Source organism: Takifugu rubripes, chromosome 19 (assembly GCF_901000725.2).
Source record: "Takifugu rubripes chromosome 19, fTakRub1.2, whole genome shotgun sequence".
Classification (NCBI taxonomy): domain Eukaryota; kingdom Metazoa; phylum Chordata; class Actinopteri; order Tetraodontiformes; family Tetraodontidae; genus Takifugu; species Takifugu rubripes.
In genome coordinates, this window is record NC_042303.1 from 10,995,082 (window position 1) to 11,007,353 (window position 12,272).

The 12,272-nt window shown below is 42.5% G+C and overlaps 1 protein-coding gene across 1 annotated transcript; it reads right to left on the reverse strand.

Moving 5' to 3' along the window:
• Window positions 1–396: 396 nt before the first annotated feature.
• On the reverse strand, window positions 397–11,913 carry slc6a1b (solute carrier family 6 member 1b). The gene is made up of 15 exons (XM_003973411.2): window positions 11,583–11,913; window positions 10,391–10,777; window positions 9,985–10,116; window positions 9,670–9,770; window positions 9,110–9,219; window positions 8,808–8,940; window positions 7,844–7,978; window positions 7,649–7,752; window positions 7,141–7,265; window positions 6,829–6,941; window positions 6,583–6,714; window positions 5,395–5,497; window positions 5,166–5,266; window positions 4,779–4,946; window positions 397–3,272 (listed from the first exon to the last, which is right to left on the reverse strand). Exons 2-15 carry the CDS (start codon window positions 10,635–10,637, stop codon window positions 3,159–3,161), a joined length of 1,818 nt encoding a protein of 605 aa, XP_003973460.1. The 5' UTR covers window positions 10,638–10,777; window positions 11,583–11,913; the 3' UTR covers window positions 397–3,158.
• Window positions 11,914–12,272: the final 359 nt, after the last annotated feature.

Below are 12,272 nucleotides of genomic sequence, written 5' to 3' on the forward strand. Positions count from 1 at the left end.
TGTGGTGTGCGTGTGTGTGTGTGTGTGTGTGGGGGGGGGATTATGCACCATTCAGGTAATAAAATGATCGACACATTCTAAATACATCTGTGCTGTGGACCACGCACCATAAATTGTTTAAATTGACTTTACATGATGGGCTGTCCTATTTAGCATAAAGAGAGTTAACAATGTGACTCGCTGCCAAAACATTGCATTTCCAAGAGTTAAGGGGAATTAATCAGGGAAATGTCTTGGTATTCAGGAAATAAGTACTAAAAACAATATTTAAGAATATTTCCATGAATCAGAACTTTCCCATCAGAACTTGTCCTTTTTAAGGTCTATGTTGACTTACTTTAAATCGGCCTCAGTTTTTGTGTGTAATTAATAATCAAAACTACATGACACAGGCACTATAATCTATAGGTCTTTATTTATTTCTGCGGATAACATATATTCAATGCAATCATGCACTTTCATAGAACACCATCTAAAGACATTTATTATAATTTTTTTTTTACATAGAGTATTTTACATTAGGCCCATGAAACAGCTAAAAATATACAAAACAATATGCTCTGACTAGACATATCTATTACATATTTATTATCATCTTTATTATTATTACTCTATGCTGTTATTGTCATTATAATTGTACATCTGAGACATAAGTGCTCCTTGTTTCTGAGATAATATTATTGCAGAAAACAGCAAAGAGTATCACATTTTTGTTCAACATTTAGACAAATGAAAAGAAAAACTCAAGTTGTACGGACATTCACAGATACATGTATTACACAGTCCAGTTTACAACATCATTCAAGAGAGAAAACTGCAGTATGATAACTTTATACAAAATTCACGTTGAACCCTTTTTTTAATCGTCATTGCACATTTTGATTCACATAGCTCTGAGAAAAACGTACGTAAACAGAAATCAAACGGGACCGATTCGACCTGATTCCTGTCGCATGTAGCTGCCACAGAAGCAAATTGTCATAATCCTCCTCCAGAGTAATACAGCGATATCTGCGTCCTCTCCTCCACTGCTGAGCAAAGATGATATGTAGGTTTTTCCAAATCTTATTCAAAGATTTAGTTTCAGTTGTGTTGGCTGATGTAACCTCAGAATATTAGCGGCGCTAACAGTGCTCACGCCTGGTTCTCGCTCTCGGATTGAGAACACTCGACACACGGGCTCTGCTTAAAGGACTGGGCGAAAGGCTTTCGCACTTCACTTATCTATACTTTTCCATGTGAGTGTGTAACACTGCAGGTATCCACATCCCTATCCGTTGAGCGTTTGTTGTCTTTGTTGTTCTAAGCTCTGCAAAAAACACCCTTTACTAGCTACATTTTTGACTTGATCAAGACTTAAATTTGAGATTTTTTTTCGCGACGCCTTTCCCTGGTTTGCACGATCACCTGACAGCTCTGTGGGATCTTCTTTTACACTGAGCCGTAAAAGTGGCTGGACTAAATGAAACAAACATTACTGCGTACAGATAATCCGAAGTTGCCGTATTAGCTGGGGTAGGATGGGGCCGCTGTGCCTGAGGGGGGACAACGGTTTTCGATTTATTACAGTTGGCAGGCTAATGAAGCAAACCCACCAAGGCTGCCTTGGCAGATATCTGAAACTGTATTTGATTTTTACCACAATAAACATGAAAATGATATCACGGTGTGTAGTTTCGCGACGAATATCGGACTCAATCCAACATAGTGAGCGTTGCAGCCAGTCTCCGTCACAACGTGTACTACCTGCAGCGTATTCTTGGTTCAGTGATGCTGCATTCGCAAAATCTTTTATCTGCGTGGTTGTATTGTGAGAAATATGATGACGGGACTGTTTAATGCTTGCTGCTTGAGAAAGGAGGGGTTTTTTTTTCTAACAGGGGGAAACGTTGGAAAGGCAAAAATATCTGCTGTCTTCACAAAAATAAAATACAGTATTAATTGCTTCACTATATAATAGCAGTATCTGAGAGAATTTGGTCACATCCACCTTTGTTCCTGAGAAATGGGTTACTAAGTTGACAAAAACAAAATGGTGCCAGTCACTTTACGAAGAAAAGCCATTGTCTTGAATGCAGCAGCCTCTGCAACTCACTCACTCACACTAATGGAGATCAGTTTAAGCACGGTCTTATTACAGCACGGCTTTGCCTTTAACTGGGTGTCGGGTGAAGAGAGAATATCATCATGCAGAAACGATACATCTAATCCTGTGGGTGGAGGCTGTCGAGAGAACCATCCCACCACATAGACCGACCGGGCCGGACACGTAAAACCAGTCCTCTCTCATACTGTATGCGTATGATTTGGATCCTTGTCAGTCTCACACACGGAACACGACTTACAAATAATTCTACAAAGCAACGCTTCTAAAAATAAACGGATTACTTTTTGTTTTGTTTAACAGTTATAACAGTCTGTTGCTATTTATGCTGTGGAAATCGTTTTTGCTGCTGTCACAGGTTTCAGTCGAGTCAAAAGGTAGTTGTACGATTCAAAGTTCTCTTCTTGTGCTTTTGGAAGGTATTCCCAAAGGTGGGCGGTAAACGTTTCAACTGCAGGATCCTGCAAGGGTGTGATAGTCAGACTAACGTATAATTTACACATACAAGCGGATTTGGCCTTACCTTTTGCACATTCCCATATTGCCTTTGCCTAAAACTGATCGATATTCAATTTCAGTGTTTGAAAGAGGATTTTTTTTTACCTACTACACTGCTTTTATGTATTTACTTCATTTACATTTTTTGCCTTTTTACAATAATTATAGTTTAGTATATTAATTATGTTCAAAGTAGCACATTACTATTTCATGTGAACCTCCAAATTTAACTTATATGTTGAATTTACAGTAATTCTCTAACTCACAGTTCCATTTCTAAGTGGACTAACTTTTGCATGATGAAAATCATAGTATCAACAACAGTTTCTCTGGGCAACTTTTTCCTCATCAGTTTTATAACTCTGCATTATACAAGTAAGGAAACTGAAAACCCCCTAAAAAATAAATGTGTAATCAGGTTGGTCTCATGTGTCCCCAGGAGGTAGGTGAATAAGAGCAGACAAAAGGCGTCTGGCCATCGTTCCCAACCTTGATTACGTTTATCACAAGCAGATCGCGAGTCTGACCACCGAGACGGAGACACAGGCGGCACTTTCTAGATGTAGGCCTCCTCGTTGGCGGGGTTCTGACTCTGGTTTTCTGTCTGTTGGTCCGGACCGTTTTCCTGAGACTTTACCAACGTCACAGGTTTGATCATCATTCGCAGACGCTGGGGGGGCGCAAGAGAGGAGTCGTGATATTAGTGATTTCACATGGATATAAAATGCACAGATGGTGTGAAAATTACAACCAGACACTGTCATATAGCATTAGCAGCAACCGCAGCTGTAAAATGTGCCATCAACCCCCCTCCATGCACTCTGACAAAAGTCACCTGCTGCACAGCTGCTAGTGGGATGGATGCAACGCCCAAGGCTCCAAGCCTAAAACCCTGGATTTCTGAGATAATCTCAGAAGAGACAGATGCTGCTCCTCAGCAAGATAGTGCTATTTTTCCTTTTTACCATCTGTTATTATTTTTAAGGAACAGTAACCTCTAACACAAATTATAGAAATTAACGGCTGAATCCCTTGTTTAAAAAAATGGGTAAATCGAAGCCTCTTGACCCTGTAAAACCCTCTGAAACATTCTGGACAGTAGCATGATGGGAGCGGGATGAAGAAGCCAGTTACTGTATATGAGGTGTTTGTGAAACTAATTGTCCACCTGGGCGCAACGTGCTAATCAGCTGGCTGATTGCTACAATTAGACAATCACATCATCAGCTGGAATGGTACGATGTGACACCTGCACATTGGCCTTTGTGGCAATACGCTGCAACTGCAATTCATGAAATCATTAAACACTTCATGTAAACGATGCGGGTGTGAAAGGATTAGTGATTAGCATCGTGAGCTAAGTAAAATGCTGTCCTCCATCTTGCACACCCTGCACCATAATAACAATAAACAGTGGCTGCCGCACAAAACCATCCAGGACGGTTTAACTGAACGAAGCAGTTGCCCCGGTTGTTCATTACACTATAGTTTGTTTATATCTTTACCCATCATGCAACGCTCCCTCTTTGCAGAATAGGCTAAATCACTTCTGTGGAACGACTTTAAGCAGCTTTCAATGCGGGCGCATATGCAAATATTTTAAGATGTGAGTCAAGATTATACAAAACTAGATCATGCCTATCTTCATAAGCATGCATTATGGGAGATTGACCAGTACAAGCAACAAGGTGACCCCAAGTGTGTATTGAATCTCAAAAATCCTCAGAGCTTATGTTTCTGCATCAGTTTCTCAAAATATCACCACCCTCTTAAAACCAGTGCATTACCCAGGGTGGATTTGTCTCACGGACCAAGTAATCCACTCCAAACTCTTAACGGGGAGCCCACCTCGCTGTCAAGTGCACATTAAAATTCGAACCAGCCGATAGAGGAGAGATGCCCTGAGGTTGTTAATATGACCTGGAATAAAGAATGAGCTGCGGCCTCTTAGCTCAAACAAATACTGAGGCATCACTAGGTGACAGATCAGGTGATTTTAGTGTTTTATTTTGGATTTTGGAATAATCTGTACATTCAAGCTGTTGCATCTAAAAGTCCAGCTTGTTATCTACGCGGTGAAGCTTGAAGAATTAAAAATTCTCTGCAGTGATGTGCATATTTGACTGCTTCAGAGCAAGCTTATGAACAGCTGCATCACATATTACAGTGATCTTACCTCTTTGTATGTGCCTTTGAGTGTCAGGAACATGTAGCCCATATAGCCAGGGATGAGGGTCATGGAGGAGAGGGCCATGCACCAGCCAACCCCCTGGCCCCAGGCTGGGAACACGTAATCACCCATGGTAAGAGGAACCATCTGCACTGCGCTAAACAAAAAGACTCCCTGCACAAAAGGACGGGAAAATGGTGTCAACAGCTCGACACCGTGTAATTCTGCAGAAGGAAACACTTTTGACCATATTTGGTTAAAGATCACATGGAACTGGCCAACGGTAACACAATTATAATTCTGAATATAAAACATTTACAGTCAGACGAGCTGCACCGAGTGACACCGCTCTGCACAAATAAAAGGATGAATATTCGTAATTAGTGCACTTACAGCCACAATGAGCGGAGTGAAAACAACCCAGCAGGCCTTCCACCACAGGCAGGGCCTGTACCCAACCATCTCTTCAATGTTGTCATAAAATTTGTCTGCACCTGGGAGCAGAGAAAACGAGCTCTAATCTATGAAATCAACTATTCAGACTGATATCTGATCTTCTGATTCTCTAAAAGTCAGAATTATAAAGAATCCTTCGATGGGGTGGAACAGTTGTGTGTCTCACCGTAAAACCAGGAAATTGAGACGCATTCGAAGAAAACAAGGAAGAGAAGGCACATCCCACTGGCTGAGTAGTAGTCGAATAGCTTGAACACGTACAGTCCTCCCTGTAAGAAGAGCCACAGAAGACGAAAATGAGAGAGCGAGAACCCGCACAGGCGACGGGTGGGTGGAGGCAGGACGGAGCTGGTCAAGCAGAAACATCGGGGCAGAGAATTACAGCGGCGGTGGCTGGTGTCACCTCCCTGATGTGAGGATTTACTTGTGCAATCATTTTCAGAAATGGATCGGACATGGCCAGTGCAGACTGAACGTCTCCTCTTTCGCGTGTTCACAATCTCCTGCATCTATTGGGTGTTCAAGGGAACCGACGCGAAGGGACCTTCTACAGTTCATCAAGGCTCGTGAAGCTTGATATAGTCCGCACTGCCGGTAGCAGCAATTAGGGATTGTGCATGAGTGACGAAATCCAGTTTGGCAGCAGAGAGACGAGGCGGGGTCATCGCGTGTCTCTACCAAACATGACCCTGTCCTGGAGTCATCCAGTCAACTTTAGATCATTTCCTCGCCTGATGCTCATGTGGAGGCCAGAACGAAGTTGTACTGACTTCAAGTAGCTTCGACGGGATTCTATAATATTTATTATCACGGTTCTAAACCTGCTTGTTGCATGTTTCAAGAAACATCAATAAAGACTGTGTTAAATTATACTTGTCCATTTGATTGTCAAGACTAGATTGCTTAAGTGCTAATGTGACTTCACTCTCCCCGGCAGGGACTAACCAACCTTCCCTTCATCGGCCGTCTATTGCCCGCGACTCAGGTGAATAAGCGAAACTGACAGTCTGTGACTTTGATGTTGCCTCACGTTTACAGACTGGAACATGGTCTGAGAGCTGCTGTCTAACAGAAAGCACGACCTTGCTGCTTGACACGCAGTTTGATCTCCTGTGTGTCCTACTGTAGCATTGCAGGTTAGTGGAACGGCCTCTGGGTTGTCCCGTGTCCCGTGGGACGCTCTTACATCTGTAGAGGGCGTTTTATTATCCTGAGCAAATGTTACGCAATCGAGGCGAACCCCACGGAAATGGTGGCAGGACGTTATTTGATATGGGGCAAATAAAAAGAAATTCAGCCTCAAAGGGTGTAAACACAGGTTAGCAGAGGATCCAGTAGCAAAAAGGACCTTCACCTGTGTGATGTTGGAGAGTCCAATAATATAAGACACGATGCAAACAATGGCGATGAAGATCTCCCTGCGTTTTCGGAGGATGTGAGGAAATTCATCGACCAGCGCGGTGATGAACCCTTCCACGGTGCAGAACTGGAGAGATTGCAGAGTCACATTGACGCTTGTTATGTAATACACTTTAGCCACAACAACAAAAAAAATACTCTTAATCTCTCCTTCTGAGACGGGCGACCGCCGCCATAATACCTGGCTGTCGATTCCCAACATCAGCAACATGGAGAAGAAGAGTATGGCCCAGAGAGGAGAGATGGGCAGCTGTGTGACGGCCTCGGGATAAGCCAAAAATGCCAGGCCAGGTCCTGATCAAAGGCAAATGTAACCACGTACCACACACCATAAGACTAACACAGTATACTGAAAAGGCTTAAATAATAAACAGAATCCAGCCACAGCCTAAAAGGATAACCTCTAGTGGGTTGGAGGGTTATTTACCCTCGATCGCTAGTGCTTCCTGTCAGGCGATTGTCAGTATCGATTTCCAACCTTGACTCCAATTACCTGAGGCTGCCACATCGGCGATGGATCTTTTTGTGACGTTGGCCATGAATCCCACAATGGAGAAGATGACAAAGCCGGCAAACATGCTGGTGAAGGAGTTTATGCAGCAGACAATGATAGAATCTCTGTATGAGAGAGACAAAACAAAAAGGCAGCCATTGTCACGCTGATATCAGTTCCTTATCAGCCAGTCGCACATTGTAGCGTGGGGAGGGGGGAGCGGCCATTTTGTCTACTGCAGCAGCGCAGAAGCTGTGCAAAATTATGTTGACTGGTACTCGGGAGCTGGAGGGACCGTCATCAAAATAACAGAGATAAGCACGACGGAGCTGTGCACAGACTCACACAAACATCTGATTCAGCCGACATAAGGTAAAAGCTGACACAGCTGGAACCACAAATGCACCATCAAAACCCAGAAACGGAATCCACTGACAGCTTTGATTAGTTTTAAAAGATATGCTCTTTCTGATGACATAGTTTCCTGAAGGTCGTCACGGTCACCCACCTGTACACATTATTATTGAAGGTATTGTAGCTGCCGAGAGCGATCAGTGAACCTAATCCCAGCCCATAGGAGAAGAAAATCTGTGTAGCAGCATCCAGCCACACCTGAAACACAGAGAACAGAATGAGTAAAGTGCTTCTTATCTTCCACTGGTTCCACTCGTGTCTTCTTGGCCCATGACCAGAGAGAGCGTACCTCAGACTCTTTGAGTTTGTTAAAGTCTGGTGTGATATAGAAGAGGATCCCGTCGATTGCACCAGGAAGGCTGATGCCGCGGCAGAACAGTATGAAGAGCATAAAGTAAGGGTACGTGGCCGAGAAGTACACCACCTGTGGAGACACAAAGAGCTGTTTGAAAATATGTGCAACAAAGTGTGCTGTTGAGCGGTTCCTCAGGACCAGATAGTGCAAAACATGAACTCGCCTGTTCCAGACAGGCTGGACGACCTCAGAACTGAGGTTCCCTTGTGTTGTGAAGGTTGAAAAAGGACAGTAAGATACATTTCAAACAATAACCCAAACCCTAAAAACATGAAACTATGAACTCACTAACAAGCGAGAATAAAGGTGAGACAACACAGACATTAAAAACTTTCTGTTTTCTATCTCAGAATTGAAGATGTGATTAAAACTACCCTAATGGTAGTTTCCCCTAAACTCTTCCTTCTAAAAGTTGAAAGAATCTTTTATTTTCTGAACTGGGAATGTGTTCAGTAGTGATTAGCGACGCCTTTGGAGCAGGAGGTGACTCGAGGGTAAGTCAATGGCCATTCTACTGCAGCACTGCTCCAGGCAAGGGCGCTGAGATGCTGGCAAATCTGGATGCACTGATTTCTGCTTTCTGTTAAAATGGACAATGTGTGATGATGACAATGAGTGATGGGCCAAGTCTACGCAGTTCATTTTAGCGGCTGAAAAGGTCTATGCTGCATGTAGAGTGAGTTAAAATGAAATATTTGTAGAAAAATCTGATATTGCAAGTCTCCGAACGTGTCCCACATGAATACCCCTGGTGGTCGTGGTGGGCATTGTCAGAGAGACTTGCTCATGTTTCCAGTGTTAACAAGAAGCACAGAAGAAAATGTCCAGTCCTCAGCTAGAAACTGGAGTTATTTTGAACTCATTTTTTTAAGATATTGTGTGAGCACCTTTAACTTACTTTGCCAGTCCAGCTGACTCCCTTCCAGATGCAGAAATAGACCAGTACCCACGCAATGGCGAGTGTGATAGCTAATGGGATCCTGACCTCCCCGGGCTTCTCCAGGCCTTCTGTCAGTTGGTGCACATTGCGTCTGCAAGGAAGATGGCAAGTGAAATCACTATGAAACATACCCACAGTGTTTGCTGGTGTGTTCCCCATATGACTTTTGCTTGTTTTATTTTGCGACGAAGATCAATTCATGGAGCTCAAATACATTTAATGATCCTCGTGGTTTGAACAGACACAAGGGTCCAACTTACTCCCAGAACTCCACCACCGCACTGGTGAAGTTGCTTGTGTCTGGGATGCTGTAGTTGTTGAAACAGCGTTCCGTATTCCAGGAATTACCACAACTCTGCCACGGCAAATCCTGAGAAAGAAAGAAAGAAAGAAAGAAAGAAAGAAAGAAAGAAAGAAAGAAAGAAAGAAAGAAAGAAAGAAAGAAAGAAAGAAAGAAAGAAAGAAAGAAAGAAACGATCACACAGGCACCCTTTTTTTCTTGGACCACTCTCCCACCATTGAGTCCTATTCTCTCTGTAACTGTCGAGCAGCCAAGTCCATGATGCTCATTGTAATTTCATGCTTTTCTCAGAGCCTTGAATGCCTCATCACAGTTGCATTTATCAATACCTTGTGTAAAGCACTAATTATGTGGGAAAGGAAGTAATAAATGTCACACCATGTTAAGGTTTGTGCATATAAACCAGGACTTGCAAATAGAACAGTCCATAGCTGAGCTTGGTTGTGACATAAAGAGGTTTAGTGGGGGGTGGGGGATATATCAGATTCATGGATTCATTTTGGAACAGCAAATACTCACAGCGGTGAAGGAGTTGTACAGATAGTAAATAGCCCAGGAAATTATTACAATGTAATAGATATTTAACCAGAAGGACAGAACAGCAGCAGCCAGACCTACACCTAGAACAACAGAACACAATGTTATTTATGTCTTCATTAAGATAAATACACAAGGGTACGAAATAAAATATAAAAAAAAGAAAGAAGTTGCTATTTTTATTTTAAAAATAAGAAAAATCATAGCTCATGATGTAGTTGAACTTAACCCTCAGGAAACTGTCACATGCCCTTTGGCCTGAGAGATCATGGATGGATTTTTTGGTTTTTATTTTACCTTTAAACATAGGTGCCAACTTCCACACTCCCAGCCCTCCAATGGAAGTATATTGCCCAAGAGCCGTCTCCAGAAAGAACAGAGGCATGCCAGCAAATACGAGGGTCAAAAAGTAGGGAATCAAGAAGGCTCCTAAATAAGGGGTGAGAGGTAAAATGGTATAAGTGAAGGTCAATCTTTGAAAAAAAACATTCATTATAATCCACATTGGATATTTGCGTTAGATTTCTCAAGTCACCACCAGGCGTTCGTCTGTGCGCAATTACGCACGTTTCTCGTATAAGGCGGCAAACATTTTAGATCATTTATAACAAAAATTCCGGGAAAGAGGAGGATATTGTTGGTGGCTGGTTTACACTCCTTTTGTTGTGTTTAATAAAGATATAGGCCACAAAATCCTGTTTACCTCCTCCATTTTTTCCACACAAATAAGGAAATCTCCACACATTTCCCAATCCAATGGCGTATCCAACACAAGAGAGGAGAAAGTCAAATTTTCCACCCCACGTTTCTCTCTCGGGAATCTCCTTTTTCGTCTTCTGCACTTTCACCACCAAGGTTTTAGGTTTGTCGTTTTGGGTAGTAGCGGGCGCGTCGGTCACCGTCTCTGTTAAGACATGTCCGTCAGAGGCTTTGGTCCCATTCGTGGCCATGGTCGCTGTGCGCGTCGGTCCAGACAGGCGTCAGCTTCTCCGTCCTGCACAAAAAGCTCCCAAACGTCGGGCACAGAATGAGCACAAAACTGGTGGTCGATGGTAGAACGAGGGAGCAGCGCTGCAGAGGTCCAGTAATTCTGAAAATAATCCAAAAAATAAAAATAAAAAATACATTTAGAAAGGATTTGGATTGCTTGTTTAAAATCTTTATTATTAGATGTCAAACAATGAGATGATACGATTTGCTTGATTTTTAACAAGCACAACTGTGTTTTTTTGGAGTAATTATTGATACCGATTTCTAGTAAAAGAAAAAGTGGCAAATAGTTTTTTATTTATTCATTTTTTTTATAATCGGTGTTTGTGGATTAATAAAAAATGCGGTTTTCTTAAGGTGCTGAGAGGCAAAAGTGTGTCCCACGACCCCAGAAATCTTCGGGATCAAATAAACCCGTCATGCAGTAAGAACGTCTTTAAATTGCCAGAAGAAAATGTATAGCCTGCTTTTGTTCTTGATTTACTACGTTCTAGATTCAGTGGCCCATTTCCTTCTGCTCCGATGCAAGAAATGAGCAATTAAACACATTTAAGAGGCACTAATGTCACGTAAATCACCTGGAGAGGCTATCACTCACTCGACAAGGACAATTTCACCCAATAGGATAGGATCGAGTGAATCTATGCGTTTTTCTAAATATTTGAGTATTATAAAATAGTCATCTAAAAAGAGAAATAAAAAGTAAGCCATTGCGTATCTATTTTCCCCCTATTCTTTAAATCTTTGGATGGAGCGCGCTCCGCGTTGCTGTGCGTAATTGTGAAAAGCAAGCTGAGCAAACGCAGGGACGAGTCTTTTGGTATTTTAGAGCACATGAAAATTCAAAACCCCAAAAATTAAAATAAAAAATCAATCTAAATATTTCTGTCTACTATTATACTTACGTTAAAATCCTTCTCCGAATGGGCTCTTCGTAAAGGAAATCCGAACTGAGCAAAAGTTACTTCCTTCCACTGAGGTGCAAACTTTGTATCCTAACACACAATCCAGAGAGGAGAGGACGGTGGACAAATGCGTCTTTGAGAGCGAGCTGTTGTCCTGAAAGCGCTGGTGCTGAGAGAGAGAGGAGGGGAGTGAGGACGGGGAAAGGAGCTGCCACCGTCTGAGTTGAAGCGAGCAAGGACGTAACATGGAGCGCAGGATGCTCGCTCTCATCTACACAGCGTCAATGTCACCTCAAAGTCGACCCTCCCCAACTCCAACATTTCCTCCACTCTGATGGTTCGGGAGAGGAGCATCCTCTTGTCTCAAGGTTTTATATGCTTACTCCTGATTTTTTTTTTTACCTCAACAATCTCTCTCTCTCTCCCCTCTCTCTCACCCTTTCTCAACACAATCACCACGTATGTATAATTTTTTTACACCTTTTTTAACTTTCCATGAAGTCAGCGTTCATGCTTCAATTACTTCAGACTTGAACATGTCTCTACTGTGTTGTTGCATCAAATTCAGTTGATCCAAAGAAAGGGATCCAAACGGAGATGCCAACCACTGCTGGCGAAACATGATAAGGGGGACCTAGCTCATAAAGTGAGATAAATGAAAAACTGTGGTTATAATCTTCTTAGATTATA